Genomic DNA, 21,641 nt, shown 5'->3' with positions numbered 1-21,641 from the left:
GAGGCCTAGAGCGAAATGCGCAATAAACACATCCGGTTTGCGATCGAACCGGATCGGAGGAGAAAGGGAATGAACGGGCCAAAGAGAAGCGCCCTCGGAGACACTCCAAGGGCTGCCTCTGCCCGGGCTCCAACTCTGAGCCCTCCCAGCCCAATATTGTGCACCGTTTGTTGCGGAGTCGCGGTCGTAGCGTCGCTACTGCCCCGCATATGGCGGCTGCCGAGTGGGTGAGGGTAACGGAAGTGGTGTGTCTGCCACGCGCCTTTCCTCTATGGTCTCTACGGGTGCCGCGGAGGGACTCTCCTGGTGGAATCGCGCTCGCCCCTGGCTTTGCATGGAGCGCTGCCGAGCGGGCGAAGGCTGGGACGCCCCGGGAGGGAGCAGGAGGCGGCGGCGGCGCCGGCGGCGGAGAGAGGAGCGGGGCGGCGGAGAGGCCGAGAGCTCCGAGGACGCGGGAGAAAGGCAGAGGCGGAGGCTGAGGGAAGCGTGGTGAGGGGCCGTGGATCCTCCTTGGGCAGGGGCAGTCTACCCCGAGGGGCAGCTGCGGGCGGCAAATCACGCGCGGGCCGCCGGGAGGCTTCCGGGGCAAGCCCTTCTCGGGGGAGCGGGGGGCGCGTTGCGTCGTGGGCGAGCTTTCGGGGGCCACATGCCAGGAGCGGGCGGGGCCAGTGGGCGTGACTTGGGACTTCCGAGACGGCTCTCCAGCCAGAGTCGGAGAGCCCAGCAGGAGGGCAATCGGGGCATTTTCGCCCGCGGGGGCGGGGGCGGCCCCGGCTTGCCAAGAGAGCCACATGCAGCTTCAAGGCGGGCCTGAGGGCAGGGCAGACTACCTCTGAATGCCCAGCTGCTGCAGGGCAAATCCCAAGGAAAATGGGCCGCATTCCTGCTCTGCTTCTAAGCTTCCCAAAGGCTCATAACTGTGAAGGGGCCTCCTTGAAGTATCTGACTGGCTGCTGTTAGAAATGACGCCTTGGTCTGTGATAGCTGCAGAACTGGTCTGTAAACGGTTCTAATTTGCAGTAGAAATATAAAATATATAAAAATTTGTCCAGTAGCAACTTAACACTTCTAAGTTACGTGTGGGTTGGCAATTTGGCAGCAGTTGGCCAGCAGGGAACTCTGTGTATGCTCAAGGATGCTGCTCCCTTATTAATTCACATATCCACTTGCATTTAAATCAGGTTCTGGGATTAAATCTTGATAAGTCTCTGCTAGTATCCTCAAAACCATCATAAATAGGCTTACTGGATGAGACCAAGGGTCCAGCTAGTCCAGCCTGCTGATCCCACAAGATCCTTCCAGCCCTAAATCCCACCTTCTGTAACATAACTTCTTCCTCTTCTCCCTGCCTTTCTGTGACAGTTCAGAACTGCAGAGCTCAGAATTCTGGGATTCAAGCCTCGGTAAGTCTTGCATCTCAAGAGAGACCTTGGATTTTTATTTTGTAGCTACAGCCTTGGATTTGTGCCTGTTTGTAAGCAAATCTATCCAGGGGTGAAGGTGGTGGGGAGGCAAGATGCAGTCATGGCTGAAGTGGCATTAGTCTACATTGCACCCTCTTTCATTGCTCAGGAACCATCTTAAAATCCCTCCCCAAACACCCAGCAGCAGGGAAGGGGGTAACCAGACCTTCCGTGGAGAAAGCCCTCTCTGCCTTTGAGAAGCTGCAGCTCACACCACCAGCTGAGTCAGTTCTTGAGCCCAGCTCCCAGCTGCAGGAGGAGCCCAGCCGCAGCAGAGCCCAGGACTTGCAGTGTGTGTGTTATGGCATTGGGAACTTCTCCTCTTGCGTTCAAGCGCGATACCAGCTGGCCTTCCTCCTGCTGCTGCTTGAGGAGCTGAAGGTGAGGGTCACAGCTGTGGCGGACTTGGGAGTAAAGCTCGCCAGAAGCACACAGGCAACATTCCCTCTCTCTCCTTGCAGATCCCTGAAGATCTGTGTTACATATTTGACCCTGTCTTTTCCACGCTGGAAATCAAAGTCCTTGCCCATCTTGGGCTCACGGTGCTCCTGGAGAATGAGGTGAGCTCCAGGAAGAGAGGAGCACGAACTCAGGGAGAAACGTGCCCAGGGATCAAAACACACAGCTGAGGACTGTGGCCTTTCTCAAAATGATTGATACCAAAAGTTCACAGCTGTTTAACTCCTTTAGCTCTTGTAGGGTGGGGGTTGGTTGCAGTTCTTGCAGGATAACACCCCTCTTCCTTGCATCCAGGAGGGAAAACGCTGCGTCCACAATCCTACCATCTTCTATATGGTCCACTGCGGAAAAGCTCTCTATAACAACCTGCTCTGGAGCAACTGGTCTATAGAGGCACTTTCCAAAACGGTCATCATAGGGAACAGCTTCAAGGGCATTGAAGACAGGTAGGGAGCCCTTCTGCATCACCCAGCCCAAGAGCAGGTAGGGCTGGGCCTCTTGGCTGCTGCTGCTGCTGCTGCTGCTGCCCAGTGTCTATACAAGAACAGAATTGGCATTTTCCACTTGTCTTCCCACGAAAACCTGGGTTTTGAAAATTCAACTCCTTTTTGCAGTGATTTCCTAAGAATTTTTGCAAGTATGGTAGTCTCTGAAGGCATTTAACCACACACAGAATGGGGAAGGCTTTGCTCTGCCTCCGCAGTTGGAGGGAGGCTGCTTCTCCCCACAAGAGGGGAGAGTGCTCTTATGCTCAACTGGCTTACAAGTTTCCCACAGACATGTGGCTGGTCCCTGTGGGAACAGGATGCTGGATTAGATGAGCTGTTGGCCAGACCCACAAACCCTTTGGATGTTCTTAGCTTAGCAGCACCCTCTGCTTAGTAGGCCGTGGTGTTGCCTTTGTTGCAACTGCCAATGATTTCTAATGCCCTTTGCTCCTAGGGTGCTGAGCAGGATATTCCAAAAGGACTACAGTTACATTGCAAAGGTACGGCTTTGTTGCTTGAATAACAGCGACTGTTCACCATCCAGCAGAAGCCCTTAATGCGTCAGCTCCTAACGGGGGGATGGGATCCACGCTTACCAACTCTTCTCCCTTATTCCCGCTTGGCTGTGTTCTAAGCAGCTTTGCTTTTGCTGGGCTTATAAAAGTGTTCCAAGAGCTGAGCACCCAGCTTCAAAGGCAACTCTCTTTACAAGCTAACTCCCTCATAAAACAAGCTGACTGAGGCTGCCCTTCTATCAAGCCCCACTCAGTGGAAAACAGGCATCTGGTGGGTCAGGGCGCAGCAGAGCTCTTACACAAGAGTGGAGCTGCTCTGCACCCAGCAGACACAGAACCTGCTGGATTGCTTGGGTAGCCTTTGATGTGAGCTGGCTTTGGAATCTGCACATCCATTTTAGTCTTATTGGGCACTGCAAAACTTGAAAGCATGCCACACAAATACTGAGATCAGTGGTTAAGATAGGTACTGGAAAAGCTAAGGACCTGTCACCCCTCAGACTGGATTTCCAATTTCCATCCTGGAGGGATATGTCAGGTGATGACAACAGAGGACCACAGGTTCCCCAGCCATAGGGGATGAATTCTGAGGAGTCAAAATATCTGCTGCAGGGGCTTTCATAAATGTGGCACTTGGCTAGCTGTGGATCTGAGCCTGTTGCTCTCCTCCTTTCTCAAGGGCCAGTTCAGCAGCCAAGTCGCCCCCATTAACTGCCTCTTTGCTGTGCTTGACCATTTCTAGGTTTTAATAGCAACAGATGAAGAAGCCCTTCCTTCTCACCCTCAATACTTGGACATATTTAACGACACCTCTGTCCACTGCTTTCCTCTGGAGAAACTGAGGGACCTTCCCCCAGAGATCTGGAAGCTTCAGGAGGAGCCAGTTTACCCAGATGAGGATCAGCCAGAGATCATCAGAAACAAGAAATGAAATTCAATTCCAGAGGCTATGGACTGGAGGAGCAGGGCTGGGTTTGGGTTTCCTTCTTTGGAGAGGGGCTTGAGTTACTTCTGGTGTTGCAAAGAGTTCATGTTCATGTTAATGTCACCACACACACCCCACCCTAAAGCAGATGACTAGCCACACCGTCTATTTGTGTGTTGCTCTATGGCATCTCCATGGGACAAATGAGGCATGCGCAGCATGCACAAGATGCCAAAGCTCTCCTTGTCTCTCTCTCGCTTGTTCACTGAGCGGCAGAGCTTGGGAGGATCAATGGGGCAAACCCAAGCATCACCACCATCTCTGTTCAACTCTGGTCTGGTACCTCCTATGAGAGTTCCCTCATGGGATGGAAAAAGGGGCTAGGCAAGCTGCCCAGTAGGACTGGGCTCCCTCATTAAGGGGGAGAGCCATTCACACTCCCAGATGCTGCTTCACAATTAAGGCAGCAACTTCTCAGAAAACCAAATTTCTCCACAAACCTTGTATTTCTAATAATGTTTTTAATTAAAAGCAACACACATTGAACTTTTGTGGTCATTTCTTATTGCCAGTTACCTCCTCCCCTGTTCAACATTGTGAGCAAGCCCTGACTCCTGCCAGGTCAAATTGCACCAACAGTGCTGTGATCTCACACTTGGAACTACTGTCTCACTCTAGCTGCTGCATCTCAAAACGGAGCTCAAAAAAAAAAGTTGACATTTTTATTCTGGGCGTCAGCATTTTCTAGAGGCACTGATTGGAAGCTCAGGTGGACTAAGGCTGAGCAAAGGGTGGAGGTGCTTCCAATCAGATTTAGTGGTTATGGTACTTGGCCCCCAGCCCTAGATACAGGGGGCTAGACACCTCACAACATTAGATGCACTTGGTTTGCACTGGTCTTTCTGCAGCCTGGCAGGAGAGTTTCAGCATAGCCCCCAACCCACACGCACTGGGGCAGCTCCCGCTCAGGGACTGCCTTCCTGCACCTCCCGGTCCCCAGTGAATGAGGCAAGGCAGCCTGCATGGCAGTGCTGTGCCCCCTGAGTCCCAGCACCTTGTCCTCACTTTGCCATGTCGATGAGGCTCTGCAGGGAGGTGGGGACCCAGGTCTTCTCCCCCTGCACAAAGACCACACCCCGGTCAATGTAGATGACGATGCGGCCAAAAGTGTAAAGCTGCTTCCCTTCATGCCGTTTTCCAATGACTGGCATGAAGACGATGTTGTGCTCCTCCGCCTTGGTCTGGATGAGGTCCTTGAAATTCATGGGCACAGAGCCTGCGGCCATGCCGATCCCGCGCTGCGCCATGTTCTCAGCCTCCCGGCGCTCCTGCATCGCCTCATACTGGAAGTCCTTCCGGCGCTCTGTGTGTGTGAGGTAGGCAATGTTCTCGCGGGCCCCAGGCTGCATGTAGCCACCTGGCAGAGGAGCAAAGGGAGAGAGATGAGATGGCAGCTGGCAAATTTTTGCAACCTGTGCTCTGCACAGGCCCTCCTAGCACACAGCCAGAACCCAAGGGAAGAGGACACAGGGGGTCACACAGCCTGCAAGGCTGCCCAATGAGCTGGAAAGGTGGAGCGAGGGGACAAAAAGCAGAAGAGGAGCCTTCAGCTGGATCAGGCCCAAGTGGGCCCATCTGGTCCAGCATCCTGTGTTCTCGGTGGCCAACCAGATGCCCCAGCGGGAAACCCGCAAGCAGAACCCGTGCACAAGAGCCCTCTCCCTCCTGTGGCTTCTAGCAACTGGTATTCAGAAGCATCACTGACTCTGACAGGGGAAACTGAGCACAGACATCCTGGCTGGTAGCCTTTGATAGCCCTTTCCTCCTCCATGAACCTGCCTAATCCTCCTTGAAAGCCATCCAAGTTGGGGGCCTCCTGGGGGAGCAAGTTCCATAGTTTAATAAACTATACACTGTCAGTGCAGTCCCTGTTTCTTCTCCCACTGTGATGATTTTGATGAGGTAGGGAATAGCAGACCTTCTGAAATTGGGGCAAAGAGGAAGAGGAGAACCAACTGCTCTGGAGAGCTGGAAAGGACTATAAGAAACATGGGAGCTCATAGTGCAATTCTATGTGTGTCTCTTCAGAAGGACGACCCCTTGGATTCAGTGGGATTTACTCACGAGTAAGTGTGCAAAGCAAGGGTAGCCCAAATGGTGATCTCCAAATGTGGACTACCACCCTCCCCAATGGCCGCTTGAGGCTGGTGAAAATCGTGGCCCTTCTACAGGGCTCTGCAGCCTCAGTCTCTTCCATTTTCCTCCTCTATGAAAAGGGACACTATTGTTTTGAGCGACTATTTCCAATGATGATCCTTGAATTACTTCACTGCCCAGCCAATGCAACATTTGTGTTGGCAACCATCACTCACGCACCGACACTGGAAGAGACCGCTCTGTTCATGATGTCCAGAGCCTCGTTGAATTTTTCCTTGATGGAGGGATGGGCCAGCACCTGGTCGGAGAACATCGACTTCCAGCCCAGATACCACTTGGTGATCTCTTCGTAATTGGGGTTGTTGCTGAGCCAGGAGCACAACACCTGCAGGAGGAGGAGGGTCAGCAGCAGGGAGACCACAAGCAACCCACCCCACCCCCAAGGCAGAGCTCACAGATCAGGGACTCAAGGCTTTACTTGGGCTGCGGACGGGACAGGCTCACGAGGAAGCAGCGTCTGATGCATTTCTGATCCAGGGACAAGTATTTCAAGGGAAAACCAGAAGCCACCCAACTTCCAAAGGAGAGGGCCAGCAAAGCCCCTGCTGAAGTCTGGCAGCTCACATGGAACTGTAAAGGGGGGCACTGGTCAAAAGGAAAAAAACAAGTTCCAGGAACACCAATCCACCCCTGCTAGCAGAGAAGCCAGAAAACCAAGCAGGTCCAGAGAGATCATATGAGCAGGAAGGGAAAGGGAGGAAAGATGGCACACAAGACGTTTCTTGTCAACTGTCCCTCGACAGAGATAATTATGTGGTGATTAATGATAACTGAGTTGTAAATCTTGGTTATCACATCTCTCTGGTCCTCTACTCTGGACTGTATGTACACGAAGGTGATGGCTGGCTGGTGAAAGACCCTGTGTGAGAGGCAAGGAAAGGAAGAGCTCCCAGGGTGGGAGGCTGGGAGAGGAAAGGGAAGCTCCCAGGTGAGAGCTGAGGGGGCACCCCCTTCTGTATGAGACATGGGTGAAGATCTGCCTTTGAGAGAGGACTTTGCACTTTTGTTGTTGTTCTAAAAACAGCCGTAATAAAAGTTTTGTGGCAAACAGATAAATCAGATGAGCCTGCCAAGCTGCAGGGCTCCAGTCCATTTCAGCAGGGGTACCGGGGGCAGGGTGGGGATTCCTTACTGCCTCTTCCCTGGAGCCACCCTTAAGCAAAAGCTGAACTGAATGTGAGTTCACAAAACCCAACACTGCTGTTTGTGGCAACCTCAGATGTCCCTAAGGAAAAGTGTGGCTGAACCCAGCCGGACACTGCTGGAGTCACACACCTGCAACCACTTGGGGAAGAAGTGCTTCTCCAGGATCCCCACAAGGCTAGAGACAGAGATCATCCCTTCCCAGTCCATCACCCAGAAGAAGGAGTCCATGTGCTGCTGGTGGGGGTTGATCATCAGCTCGTTCAGACACAAGCCTGTGGAGGAATGTGGAGACGACAGCAAGCTTAAACCAGCTCAGCCTAGAGAGCAGAGGGACTTCTTTGCACGTGCAACCCCCCCCCCCCCCCCAAATTGCTGATGTTCTCCCCTCAGGGAAACCAGCAAAGCTGCAACCAAGATAAACTTTGTAGGGATGACACTCCCCACCCGCAGGCAGCCTCAGCCTGCCTGCACGCGTGACCTTGGGGTGCGGAGCACACTCCCCCTCACAGACAAAGCCACAGCTGTCTGAACATCATGCCCTCTGTCTAACCTTTTATGATCTCAGTAGTCTGCGGTGTCCTGTCTGTGACCTTTGTCTCTGAGACCTTTGTCTCCTTCGTCATACACTGTGCAAGGGGAAAATGACGCGGTGGAAACAGGTGCCAAAATAACTTTGTACCACACCACGAGCTCGGGACTGGAAGAAGTATAAAGGTCACAGCCCAAAATGTATCTGCCTGAGTTTGCATATTTGTGTCAATAAAAGGAGCCTCCACAGAGCTAGCCGGCAGCTTGCATGCAGCTCACCTGCATTATCAACTCCTGCCTCATGTCCTTCACTTCAGAAACAACTTTCTCTAGTGAGGATCCCAAAAGCTCTTTCAAGCTGTAAGAGAGCAACTGCTGAACTCCCTGTTCCTTCCTCACTTGGATACACTTCCACCTGAGCTCTGCCACGGATCATCAGCTGGACCAGCCTTCCCCAGCCAAGCACTTTCAATCTGCCCCACTACTGGGGCAGACTGTCCTCAGTCGTAGTGACTGAGGACAATGGAAAGTGCCAGATTGGAGGTGGCTGCCCTAGATTCCTACACTGGAGAAAACATTGCGCTGACTCCAACCCCAAACATTTTCTGCCCCCAAGAACAGCCCAAATAGGGAGAATGGGATGGAGTATAGCTGGCAGCTGCAAAGCATCAACCCTGTACTTCCTACCCCATATCAGTTTCACGTAACTCAGCAATAGAAACAAATTAAAAAAATTCCTTCCAGTAGCACCTTAGAGAGCAACTAAGTTTGTTCTTGGTATGAGCTTTCATGAGCATGCACGCTTCTTCAGATACACTGAAACAGAAGTCACCAGACCCTTATATATAGTGAGAGGGTGGGGAGGGTTCACCCATTCCCACCACCCTTCTGAGTAATCCCCCTCCCCACCCTCTCACTATATATAAGGGTCTGGTGACTTCTGTTTCAGTGTATCTGAAGAAGTGTGCATGCACACGAAAGCTCATACCAAGAACAAACTTAGTTGCTCTCTAAGGTGCTACTGGAAGGAATTTTTTTAATTTGTAACTCAGCAAGACAGCAAGCCAATAGGAAAAGTGTTCCAGAGCCAAAATCAGCTCCGGAGGCTGCTACCTGCCTGACCCCACTATCCACCCTGCCTCAAACCGACACCCTACCTACCTACCAAACAAACAAACCCAAATCATTGGATCAGCAAGAATTAAAGTGAGTTTAAGGCACGTGCAAATTCTGCATGCCCACGCTTTGGTCTCTGCCCCTCTTGCATGTGCTTCTGTGGGACAGTCCTGCTTCCTTAACCCCAGAAGGGTTTCTTGAGAGGCAGGGCACCCATTCTGCATGCAAGAAGGTCCAGGTTCAACCCGTGTCACTGTCTCCACGCAGGACAAGGAACGTGCCTTGCCAGAAATCCCGGAGAGCCAGTCACTGTGTGTGTAGGCAATGCGGAGCTAAATGGACCTGTGGTCTGTTTTAGAAGAGGCTGCTTCCCGCAAGGCCTCCAACCCCAGTCGCCCGCCTCCTGGTCTGCTGCAAAGGCAGCCCTGGGGGGACCGACTCACCCAGCTTGGGCACAATGTTCTTGATCATGAAGGCCTCCCAGGACCCCGGGGTGAAGACCTCCTTCCAGGGCTGCAGGATCAGCTTGGCCGACGAGTCGCTGGGGTGCCATTTCTGGAGGGCGTTGGACAGCTTGTTGCGGATGGGCGAGTAGAGTGGTTCGAGCCGGGTGTGCATTAAGGGCAGCCAGGGGTGGATCCACGAGTGGATGGGGACCGTGTCCGTCAGGGGATTCCAGCTTTCCACCTTGAAGCAAGAGCAGCAGTAAGCCTTATGGGACACCCAGAGGCATTAACTTACTGCTTTTCTATCCCACCTTTTTCTCCAAGGAGCTCAAGGTGGCATATGTAGTTCTTTCCTCCCTCATTTAATCCCTCACACCAATCCTGTGAGGTAGGCAGACTGAGAGGCAGTGACTGGTACAAGATCACCCAGTGAGCTTTGCAGCCATATAGGGATTGGAACCCGGGTCTCCCAGGCTCTAGTCTGTTCCTCTAACCCAAGGGTAGGCAACCTAAGACCCGGGGGCCGGATGCAGCCCAATCGCCTTCTCAATCCAGCCCACGGACGGTCTGGGAATCAGCGTGTTTTTACATGAGTAGAGTGTGTCCTTTTATTTAAAATGCATCTCTGGGTTATTTGTGGGGCCTGCCTGGTGTTTTTACATGAGTAGAATGTGTGCTTTTATTTAAAATGCAACTCTGGGTTATTTGTGGGGCATAGGAATTCATTCATATTTTTTCCCCCAAAATATAGTCCGGCCCACCACATGGTCTGAGGGACAGCCCATGGCTGAAAAAGGTTGCTGACCCCTGCTCTAACCTCTACACCACGCTGCCTTCGCAACAAGGGCTTTCTGGTTAAGCCTCCTGCCCCACGCAACAAGCCCTGCTGAAACTTCAACGCCCAGTGTGCCTGAGAGGAGCCCCAAGAGCCCCTCGTCTACCTCTTTCTGCAACTTGGGGCAGATCAGCTGGTCCAGAATGTTGTCTAGTATCCAAACAGGAATGATGTGCCCCCAGCTGTCAAGGAAGTCCACCATCGGGATGCAGTTCCGGGGCTGCCACTGTGCTACCACGTTCCGCACGTACGGCATCCAAGTCTCCCACATCAACCTGAAGGATTAAAAATCTCTACTGAGCGGGGCCAGGGGCAGATCCAAACCACGCTTTGCTTCTTCAGTAGGAACTAGGGGTGCTTTAAGAGATTTCCTTCCGATGGGCAATGCAAATGCAGCTACTGTGTCTTCAAAACCTCCTTTCCCAGCTTCTCTCTTGGGCTTAGGGCAAGTCTGAAATCTCTCTCTCGTGAGGTACACATGCCTGAGCAAGTTTGATGGACTCAAGGGTATATAGGCAGCAAAATGCTTTTCCATGGCTTTTGCATTTCAAGCCTACGTCTTACTACAATGTAGCCAGAGAAAGGAGGTGCATGGGCTGCTCCAAAGCTTTTGCTGGACTCCCAGCTCCCATCAGACCCAGCGTGCAAGGCTGATGTCAGGGATGAAGCAGGTTGTTGCCTATGCTATGGTCACCTTCAGGTTAGATTGCTGCAATGCACGATGTGTGGAGCTGCCTTTGAAGACAATTTGGAAACTGCAGCTGGTGCAGAAGTCAACAGCCAGCTTATTGACCAGCGCAGTAAAGATTTAGTAAAAATTGGAATTATTAAGGAGATGCAGGGGGAGAAACTATAAGGGTCCACAAAAGGGGGGGAAGGGAAGTCCAAGGGAATAAGTTTATTGTTTTGCTTTTCTTTTTAACTGATGCTTATAAAATTTGAAAAATTGAGAAATAAAATTTTATTGACCAATGCAGGGGTAGTCTGAAACACATAATACCACTTCTGGCACAACTGGCTTGCAATTCACTTCTGGGCTCAATTCAAGCTGCTGGCTTTGACCTATGAAACCTTTCGTGGCTCAGGACCCCAGTAACTCAAGCACCACCTCCCCCCCTGCATGAACCAACCTGGAGCCTGGGTTAGTCATCCAAGGCCCTTCTCCATGTGTTCCCTCTGAGGGAGGCATGAAGGGTACCATTCTCAGTGGTAGCTCCCCATTTGTGGAATTGTCTCCCCAGTTGCATGGGGGTTGTGTTCCGGGTCATTGTGTGCTTGCATGAAACTCTAATTGAAACACCCTGTTCCGCCGCCGCAGCCCTCCACCCTGCCCTGTTAGTGACATCTTTTATGACATTTTTGGGTCACTTCCAGGTTTGGCACTGGACAACATAGTGGGAGTTGCCTATATCTACAGTATTTTTAAGTGCCAGGCAAAAACACTTTTTCCCCATCAAGCCATCAGCCTTTGATTTGGAGGGTTTTGATATATGTGGCCTGCTTCAATGCCTTTTTATAATTATGAATGCGTGTTGGCTTAAATTTATGTGCTCCCTTTTTTTGTAAAGCACTTTCAGTTACTTTTGTATCTATAAAAAAGCAACTAATAAGTGCAATATATAATTATTATTAAGAAAATCCTCCCCGCAGCATTAAGGAAGGAATTGGATTAGCCAGGCCTGTTTGACCAGCACAGGGCTGCTCCTCCCTTGGAGAGAAACTTCCCTGCCAAACCTGCACAGACACTATGTTCACCTGTGAAAAGCATCCGAGGCAAGGTCCTGCCCACCGTGCGACAGCAACTGGTCGTTTTCCAGCAAGCTCTTCCACTTGGCTAGGATATCAGTGCCATACATGTGATCCTGGAGAGGAGAGGCAGTGTGTTAGGTGTACAAGGCAATTGAGAGTCAAACGGAAAAAAGGGAGCTCCTATTTGGAGAAAGGGGACAGCTCTTTCCCCAAGGCTGGCATGGCGTATTGGGTTTATTTGGAAGGCTTTCCATTTGGTAAGGTGTTCTTCCTCACCCTGGACGCTTTTGGGGTGTGATGGCCAGAGTGTAGGACTCTTGGCTAGGGAGATGCACCTATAAAGTTCACAGGGTGACCATGCGCCAGTCACTCTCTCTCAGCCTGGCCTACCTCACAGGGTTGTTGTGAGCAGCGGCATAGGTGCCCGGTGTGGCGCGTGCATCCTGCAGCAGGGGGCGGGGTGAGCCACCCATGGGAGCAGGGCATGCTGCGTGGAGCCTCTCCGCAGCCTCCCCTTCAGCTGTAGGGAGGCTGAGGGAGAGGCAGTGGGCAGACGCAAGCCTCACGCTGCGATTTCAGGCAGCGCCAAGCCTACAGGCACTCAAGCCACCACCTCACTCCCAGGAAATACACGTGGCTCAGGCACGCTGCAGGCCCCGTAGTAATGCCGGCCCCTGCTGTGTGGCAGCCAGTGGCAGCCGCATTTCTTTACATTTGTTGACTGAAGTAAAAGCTTTAGTGACCCCTATTTTAATTTATTTATTTTATATATATATAAAAACTCGAATTTTTGTTATTTTGTGTCCCCACCCCCCTACCTCAGTGATGACACCCGGGGTGGCCCGCACCCACCACACACCCCTTCCTCCGCCACTGGTTGTGAGGATAAAAAGAATAAAATGTTTGCACTCCCCTGCTAAACTCATTGGAGGGAGAGCAAGAAAAAAAGTAATTAAGAAACCCTTTATAGGCAGAAGGACAATTGGGGTTTGGGAAGCTGAGCTTGGCCAGCAAATGTGGGTGTTTGGCCACCCAATTGGCATGGCCCTTTTGCTGCTCCTGGTCTCTGAACCCACCCACCTTCAGAGGGTCCCAGTTTTTGAAGTAGTCCTTGACGAGAGGGAAGACAATGGCCACAGCCAGGTCCACGCGGTCGGACATCCGGTACTCTTCGTAGTATTTGTCCTGGAGGGTCTCAAAGATCCTGGCGCACTCAGGCAGGGTCAGGGGGTCCTTGCAGTTGGGCTGCATCCGCCTCTCACACTCCTCCACCAGCTCCAGGACCTCGCTGAGGTTGCGCGTGTCTGCCTCCTCCCGCTCCAGGACCTCCGCCATCTTGTCGATCTCATGGGTCAGGTTGACCACCATGTCCCTCTCATACTGCAGCTGCCGGTCATTCTGGATGATCTCCTGCTCCGTCAGGTCAATGAGGAGCTGCAGGTTGTGCTCCAGTTCAGGCAGACTGAAGGCCTGCGCCTTGGAGTCCTTGCCCAGCGGTGGAGGCAGCTGGGGGTTGTCGTCAGGGATGTTGTGCTTCTGGCTGATCTGGCTGTAGCTGTAATAGACTTTCTGCTCCCGGCCGGTCATGTCAATCACCTTCCAAACAAGCAAACAAACAGAAAACCCCCAACAAGTTACAAGACCACTTTCAACCAACAGCAGGTACTGCTTCATGGTATCCTGGTGAGCAGAATCTATACAAAGAGGGTAAAACGTTACTTTTCAGAGGGCCAATTTGGGCTCCTGGAGTAGTAGGCGACCTTTCAAAGTCCAGTCAATTCAAATTCCAAAGCTTGCATATTCCAGATGCAAACCTAAGTTTGGTACACTGCAGAATTACATTGCATCTTCTAACGAGCCCAGCACAGCCCAACACTTTTTGCCATTTGCAGTGATGGGACCGTCTGCAGGCTCCAAGGGAATGGTTCACAAGGGTCAGGGCATGTCTCTCCACTCCCACTTACCCCAGTGTGACCTTGGCTCCACCACTGCCCTCTTCTCCTGGGAAACCCAAGGGCTGACTACCATTTATTTCAGAGGACAGGGCAGGACTTAGCCTTAGGGCTCATGAGCCAATAATGAAATTAACCACGGACACCCAATGCCAACCGGCCATTTTTAAGAGCTGTACTTCTGTATGTCAAGTATTTGGGCTTCTAGGGAGCACGTGGGCTCTTGACTTCCCTTTCCAGTTTAAATCAAGCCAGGCAATTGTTCCAGAATGCAGCAGAGCTCTCTGTTGCTTTTCAAGCATTACATACAGAGGCAGGTTTGGACTTGCCAGCATGAAAGGGCACAAGAGCTAACAGGTCAGAATAGGTCATGCCAGTCATCTACTTACAACCTCAATCATGGAGGAATATTAAGGAAAAAGAAAGAGAGCTCTTGAACCTGGGAGAAAAGCTTCCTTGGCTCATCCTGGAGGTAGTCATCATCTTCTGTATTTCCCTCAGCAGAGGGACCTGTTACAAGCCAGTCAAAGCTCCCCCTCGTTGAGGACAAAGGTCAGAGAACGAGCCAGGAAGAGAGCGCTCTGAGTAGTTACTAGCCAGGACGGCTCTGCTGTGTCTCCACTGTTGAAGGCAGCAATGCTCCCAAAGACCAGTTTCTGGAAACTGCAGGAGCGAGGGCTCTCATGCTTGGACCTTGCTTGTGGATTTCCCACATGCAACTGGTTGGCCACTGTCAGAAGATGATGAACTACATGGGGCCGCCTTGGCCTTATCCAGCAGGCTCTTTCTAAGTTTTTCTGAAACCTGCCCCATCTTGCTTTGGACAATCAGCCTCACCTTCACTTGTGCCAGCTCCTTCTGAGGTGCCGACAGTTGCTTCCCAGCCCGGCCTTTGGCTTTCAGTTCCTCCACAGTCTTGTAGGTGTACTTTGGCTTCTTCTTGCCCCCACCTGGGTCCTTCCGCCACTGGCTGAGCTCCTTCTGGAACTCCTGGGATGAAAGAAGAGATGGGAGAAGTGCAAGATGGAGGAGGAAACACTCCACTGGGGACTGCAGAGCACCAAACCCTTTCCTTGGTCTGGGGTTGAGCAGGGAATATTGCCAGTGGACTATGTCCAGGGGAGGGGAGGGGGATTCACTCTTTTAAAGGTCTGCGCCAACAGGCACCAACCAACCCTAGCTCTGGTCCACAATATGGTCTTCTACAGGACATGCCTGAAAGCAAAAAGCAAGGCTTTAACTCTCTCAGTCCTACCAGCTGCCAACATAAGTTGTTATTTGTACAGAAATGAACTGCCAACCCAGGTTCCAAGAACTGCTTTGTACCCCTTTTAAACGTTTGCCAAGGGAAGAAAGAATCACAGAATTGTAGAGTTGGAAGGGACCCAAAGCATCATCTAATACAACCCTCTGCAGTGCAGGGATCACAGCTGCTCTCACGCACAGAGCCAGATACAACAGTCAAATGCAGTTAGGATGTAGACACCATTGTAAGAAATCACTACATTTCTTCCACACAGGTCCCCAAATGTGGCAACAAGGAGAGTTGGGGGAGGGGGAGAAATGAGGAGAAGGAAAGGGGGGGGGGGCGGGAATACCTCCTCTGCCTCTTCGTCTGAGTCAACAACAGGGAAGTCCTGCAAGGACTGTGTGGTTCGCTCAGAGCCATACGCCCCTATGGCTGCCTTGCCTTTCCTCTGCTTAGCTTCAATAGGGTTGATGATACCTAAGAAAATTCACAGCTGTTAGTGAAGTGAATATAAGAACACAGAACGATCAGAGCTGCCTGGAAAGGGAGGCAAAATAGCCCAGCAGCAGCTCTACTATTCCCTGCGCTTGAGCCCTGGTTGGCTCTTCTATTTTCAGAAAGCCTGCCCTCCATATATTTCCCCACCCACATCAAAAAGAGCTGATGGGGGTTGCATCTCTTGGTCTTAAAGGGCCAGGAAGTTAATTAGCCCTTTGGCACTCTGGGAAAGGAGTGCTGCTGCTTCCCCTACTGTTCATCCTGGACGAAGTGCAATTTTCCTATCTGGACATTTCATATTAACCAGAATCTTTGCAAGTAGCCACTGTTTAACGACTTCCCAACCTGGTGCCTTCCAGATGTGTTAACTACAAGTCCCATCAGCCTCTGCCAGCACAGCTGACGGTCAGGTTGGCCAAGGCTGGTTTACAATTTCTGTGCCAGTTTTACATACAGATCAAAATTAACTGATAGGCTGATTCTGCTTGAAGGAGAAAGAAAGGCAGATACCAACTTGGTTTTTGTTTTCCTGGGGTCTTCTTAAAAGCCTGTACAACAAATCAAGTGGGGTGCTGGGCCATACCTTGAGCATTCTTTCCAAGGCCCCTTCCAGGCACATAGCCCATTTTTTGAAGAAGTTTCTGCCCAATTCCTTTTGTATGCCTCTCCCAGCTACCAAAGTCCATAAAAGATTTGGTTCCTCCTATGAAGCCCTTCTGGCTCGGTTTAAAATTGCCACCCTGTTAAAACACAGACAAAAAGATGAATTAAATATCATAGTTCATGGGTAGGCAAATTAAGGCCCAGGGGCTGGATCTGGCCCAATCACCTTCTAAATCCAGCCAGTGGACGGTCCAAGAATCAGCGTGTCCTAGAATGTGTCCTTTTATTTAAAATGTATCTCTGGGTTATTTGTAGGGCCTGCCTGGTGTTTTTACATGAGTGGAATGTGTGTTTTTATTTAAAATGCATCTCTGGGTTATTTGTGGGGAATAGGAATTCATTCATATTTCCCCCCCCCCAAAAAAAAATCTGCCCCCCCCCCAAGGTCTGAGGGACAGCGGACCAGCCTCCTGCTGAAAAAGTTTGCTGACCCCTGTCCTAGTTCATTCAGTGCCTGGCTCTACTGACAGCTCTATTACTAAAGCACTGGTGTGTCTCAGTCCATTTATTTGGGGTGTTTATAGTTGAGACTGTGCACATTCCACAGCAACAAAATCCAGATTGTGTGGTTCTTCTTGTTGCGGTTAGTGCTTCCTGAGGTTCTTTAAGACACTCCAGAACCACAATTAAAATGCAGTGATTTATGGCCCAATTAACTAAGAACTCACTGTCTTTAACTTCTTTGGCACAAACTCTTTGGGGATTTCTTCCTGCTTCAGAGGCTTCTCATCCTCATCAGAATCTTCATCTGTTATCTCATCAGCTGCTGGCTTCTTTAGCCCAGCACTGATAAAGTTAACAGGCGCCGAGTAATCTTTAGACCTGGGTTAAGAAAAAATACATTTATTCAGAGATGTTTCTATAGTCTACAGATATGCATTTAGACATGAGGTAGCTTTTTCCTAATTAAATTCACTGTTGAGAGACATCTATGCTACTTGTCAAGTTAATATCGCAAAATCAGAAGCTGACATATACAATCAAGGGAGGTGTTAATGAAGGGTTTGGAAACGGGTGCAGAACCTTCAAGAACAGCCTCACAAATCACAACATTCCCGATCACTTCCTCGGGGGGCCAGTACCGTTTGCCCCCAAAGCTGGGCCTCTCATCATCAGAATCGTGCTCAGCCCACATGCCATAGGTGGCCTCCTCCTTGGTCTGCCAGTGGCGCTGCCGGTTGGGATTGAACTCATTCTGAAGGTCCCAGTCGGTGATCTCAAATTTCTCCATCTCCACATCGTCATCAGCAGCAGCGTCATTTTTGCCGTACAAATGGGACAGCGACATGATGCCTTGTTGGAGAAAGAAACTGGCATAGGTATGGGGAGAGGAAGCAGAAGATGAAGAAATAACCCAGGAAGCTCCCTGTGCACACTCCTCAACCTGCTCCCTGACCTAGCTCTCTCCCTCTGACCATTCCTTTCCCCACTCCGTGTCTATATGTGATCCCCTGCCTGCCCCTCATCTCCCAAAATACTGTCTTCTGGCGCGCACACAAGCCACCTTGCCTCTACTCCTAAACCTGGCCCCAGGTTCCTCTACAATCTTAACCTTTGCTGCTGCCCACTCCCCCTCCTGGTTATTCCTACAATTACCCCAATATAAAATGATTAAGGGTATGTGTGCCTCCCCGATTTTGGGACTTTTTAATTAAGAGAAAAGGTGAGCAAGAGGTATGACAAGATAGGAGTAAGTGAATAGAGGCTCTTCTCCCTCTCATAGCAAATGACATTGGTGTTAAGAGTGTCAGATGAGGGCCTGGGAGATCAGGGTTTGAATTCCCCAACTAGCCATAAAGCTCACTGGGTGACCTTGGGGGAGTCACTGCCTCAGCTTACCTCACAGGGCTGTTGTGGGGACCCAGGAGGGGGAGAATCAGCTTGAGCTCTTGAAAGAAAAGGTGGCGCCTAAATGCAACAAAGAAATATAATGATGATGACAAGTGAGGTGCGCGTTGGAAGATTCAGGACAGACCCAAGGAAGCACATTGTTAAGTGACGGAACTCCTCCCGCAGGAGGCAGCGGTGGCTATTAACTCGCAGGGCCTCCGGAGAGGACTGGGCAAACTCACAGAGGGTGGTAAGGCTAGCGATGGCGACCAGGCAGGTTCTTTTTATCATATGTGCTGTCTTGTAGTAAGGTTGAAGCTTACTGGGATACAATATATAATAAACTGAAAATGATGTTTAAAATGACAAACTTGTAAAAAAACCCAGAAGCCTTCCTTTTGGGAATTATAGGGACAGAACTACCCAAACCCAAACTGTATAGAAATTTATTCATGTATGAGACTACAGCGGCAAGAATGTTGCTTGCCCAAAAATGGAAAGTCCCAGCAAAAGAAGAATGGATACAAAAACTTATGGAATATGCAGAAATAGAGAAACTTACCAGAAAAATAAATCAAAATAACAAACTTTTTATAAAATAATAGAAATGGTTTATTGAATATTTATTAAATATTTACAAACTAAACAGATAAGAACATTGGCAGGATTACTGTAATAACCCGCAGTTTTAAGAGAGTATGTATTTAAAGTAGATGAATAAATGAGTAAATTAATTTGGAATATGCAGAAAACATTAAAAATAAATTTAAGGAAAATCAAGAAGGGGAAGGAAGTCGAGTTTTGAAATGTTAAAATGATTGCAAAATTATTGAAGTGTATAAAACTGAAAATCAATAAAAGGGGATGGCGACCAGGCAGAGTGGCTCTGGCCGAGCTCGAGGGGCCTCATCCGGCTGCCTCCCGGAGCCGGGGCCGCAGCTGAGCCTCCCTCCGCAGCACCATCGGGGCGGCGCTCCTCGCGGAGCCTCCAGGCCCAGCGGCAGTCTGCCCGGGACTCCTCGGGAGGCGCCGCGCCTGCTGGGCCCCTCCCGCTCCGGGACCCCCCCCCCCGCCTCACTCACCGCCTCGCCCGCCCGTCGCCCGAGGCAAAGGAGACGCGCATGCGCAACCGGCCGCTTCCGCCGGAACCAGGCACCATAGAGGCGGAAGGAAGGGCGCCGGGAGGGAAAAGGCCCCTCCTTCCCTCGGACTCGGTGGTCCCGGCGGAGGATGGAGCCCTCTCGGAAGGAAGGAAGGTGGGGGGAGAGGATCCCCTGACCATGGGCAGAGTGCCCTTCCTTCCAGACTGTGTGTGCCCCGCCCACTCCCCAATTCGGAGCCCGCTTTTGTTTGGCTCTTGGCGGCGAGACTTTTGCAGCCCGCATTCACACGTGGCGTGGGCAACACGTGGGTTCCAGAGGCGTGTCCGGGAGGGGAGTCTTTGCCAAAGCAGCCATGGCTCCAGCTGGAGGAGCAGGCAAGCGGCCCCCGACCCCTCCACGGAGCCCTTTGTGGGCTTTTGATGCTTCTTACTTGCCCGGCTTGTGGGTTTAGAATAATTTATAAATGAGCCAGTAGATTTTGGTTTATTTGGCCAGGTTTATAATCCTCCTTTCAACAACACTTTGTAGATTTTTCTTTTTGCAATCAAGAGGTATATAAATTTTATGAAATAAACACCAGAAAGTTTCCTAGCTAATAATTGCTGCCAAATGTGTTCATAGAATTATATAATTGTAGAGTTGGAAGTGTTCCCAAGGGTCATTTAGTCCATCCCCTTGCATAGTTAAGAGAGTCCCTGACAGATGACCCTCCAGCCTCTGCCTAAAAATGTTCCTTGAGGGAGAGTCCACCCCTTCCGGCTTTGACTATGTACTCAGGAAGAGCACCTAGACAGATCTAGACAGGTTCTAGGTTGCACACACATTTTTCTTCTATTATGCTATCTTCACACAGGGATATTGTCTTTGGGAATCCACACTATGGAAAATGGGGTGGGGGTGGAGAGAGAGGCAGGCAGGGCAGTGATTTGACAAATTGTCTCCAATAGATTTCCACTTCTCAGTGGATGTGTTACTGGAAACTGGTGGGGGGAAACAAACAGCCTGCATTGCTTCAAGAGCATTGCCGGCCAAAAGACATCAGAGTGGCCACCGCCATTTCTTTCCATAAAGGACTTGGACTAATGGGGGGGCTGACAAACAGGGGGAAGTTGTATTGTAAGGACATTTTCTCTCTTTTTGACCTCCAGCCCTTTTGCTTAAAGGTTAAAGATATGTGTAAAAGCAGCAAGAATAGTCTCAAAATTACATGATTGCCTCAAGATATCCAACTAATATAGGACTAGTAAATAGTATCTTCTATGTATTTTGTGTTATTAAGTAGGAATGTTGAATAACTATGTTTGCTAATTATGTATTGCTCCCACAGAGGGGGGACCCAATTTTGTGTATAATTGTTATTATGTTTAATGAATAGTGCATACCTATGAACAGTAGAAGTGGGACGTTGGTGGCGCTGTGGTCTCAACCACCGAGCCTCTTGGGCTTGCCAATTGGAAGGTCGGCAGTTCGAATGCCCGTGATGGAGTGAGCTCCCATTGCTCTGTCCCAGCTGCTGCCAACCTAGCAGTTCAAAAGCATGCCAGTGCAGGTAGATAAATAGGTACTGCTCCGGCGGGAAGGTTAATGGCGTTTCTGTGCGTTCCTCTGGTTCGCCAGAAGCGGCTTTGTCATGCTGGCTACATGACCCGGAAAAACTGTCTGTGGACAAACGTCAGCTCCCTCGGCCTATAGAGATGAGCGGCCAACCCCAGAGTCATCCGCGACTGGACCTAACGGTCAGGGGTCCTTTAGCTTTGCCTTGTTATGAACAGTAGAAGGGTTTGGCTTACACCCCAATGGCATGGAGGATTCTCATGCACTTCATGCTTTCTAATAGATCAGGCTATTGTGTAGTTCAATATTTAGATTAGATCAATTTATGACCACATTTCCTCATTTTATGGTTGGTTTGAGTGGTTGAGAACCATGGGGCTAGGGGGCTCCGCTAGGGGCGCCACGGAAGATGGCCAACAATACCATCTCTCCAGCTCCCACGAGGTAATTTAGAGGCTGAGATGGGAGTAATCAGCCTCCCAAATACTTCCCGGTGGAAGGGAAGATGCAGTCTCATCCGCAGCTGCCCACAAACCACCCCCGAGTTCGTAAAGAAGGAGGGGGTGGGGGCACTGGATGAGAAGCCCCCAAGGGAGTTTGGATCTCCTGGACGCTGTCTCCGTGAGGGCTTCAAGTTTCATTTCTTAAGATAAAGATTGGATTTAAGAATTTTGGACATGCTTCGGGCGAAGAAAGGGTAGTTAATCTGCCAGCTACAGCCACTGAGGTGTCAAGAATGACGGGAGGAAGAAAGATAACATCAAAGAACAGCATCTAAACCGGTATGTTGCAACGGAACAGAAAGGGGGGGGATAAAACTTTTTCTTTTTCTACTATGATAATACCTAACAAGCCCCTCCCCCCGAAGAACCATCTACCTTTACTTATAGCAAGTGAGATCGGAA

The 21,641-nt window shown here is 50.5% G+C and overlaps 2 protein-coding genes across 5 annotated transcripts; one reads left to right on the top strand and one right to left on the bottom strand.

The window, feature by feature from the left end:
* The first annotated feature begins 333 nt into the window (after window positions 1-333).
* SRRD (SRR1 domain containing) lies at window positions 334-4,396 on the top strand. 2 transcript variants are annotated; one of them, XM_083419099.1, is made up of 7 exons: window positions 334-489; window positions 1,363-1,403; window positions 1,573-1,844; window positions 1,925-2,023; window positions 2,217-2,368; window positions 2,865-2,910; window positions 3,668-4,396. In XM_083419099.1, exons 1-7 carry the CDS (start codon window positions 335-337, stop codon window positions 3,854-3,856), a joined length of 954 nt encoding a protein of 317 aa, XP_083275225.1. In that variant the 5' UTR covers window position 334; the 3' UTR covers window positions 3,857-4,396. The 2 variants fall into 2 exon arrangements, with proteins under 2 accessions (XP_083275225.1, XP_083275226.1); XM_083419100.1 differs by lacking the exon at window positions 2,865-2,910.
* On the bottom strand, window positions 4,352-19,238 carry TFIP11 (tuftelin interacting protein 11; the record flags this gene model as incomplete). 3 transcript variants are annotated; one of them, XM_083419027.1, is made up of 14 exons in its annotated part: window positions 4,352-5,267; window positions 6,227-6,392; window positions 7,343-7,485; window positions 9,301-9,544; window positions 10,245-10,413; window positions 11,894-12,000; window positions 12,968-13,483; window positions 14,677-14,829; window positions 15,438-15,565; window positions 16,170-16,326; window positions 16,918-17,071; window positions 17,332-17,559; window positions 18,089-18,157; window positions 19,162-19,238. In XM_083419027.1, 14 exons carry the CDS (start codon window positions 19,236-19,238, stop codon window positions 4,912-4,914), a joined length of 2,667 nt encoding a protein of 888 aa, XP_083275153.1. In that variant the 3' UTR covers window positions 4,352-4,911. The 3 variants fall into 3 exon arrangements, with proteins under 3 accessions (XP_083275153.1, XP_083275155.1, XP_083275154.1); XM_083419029.1 differs by having other exon boundaries at window positions 17,332-17,542; window positions 19,162-19,229; XM_083419028.1 differs by lacking the exon at window positions 19,162-19,238 and adding an exon at window positions 18,952-19,004.
* Window positions 19,239-21,641: the final 2,403 nt, after the last annotated feature.

The sequence above is a fragment of the Podarcis tiliguerta genome (assembly GCF_965153285.1).
Source record: "Podarcis tiliguerta genome assembly, chromosome: 16".
NCBI lineage: Eukaryota > Metazoa > Chordata > Lepidosauria > Squamata > Lacertidae > Podarcis > Podarcis tiliguerta.
Note: the sequence above shows the minus strand (reverse complement) of the source record. Positions and strands in the feature narration are given on the sequence as shown.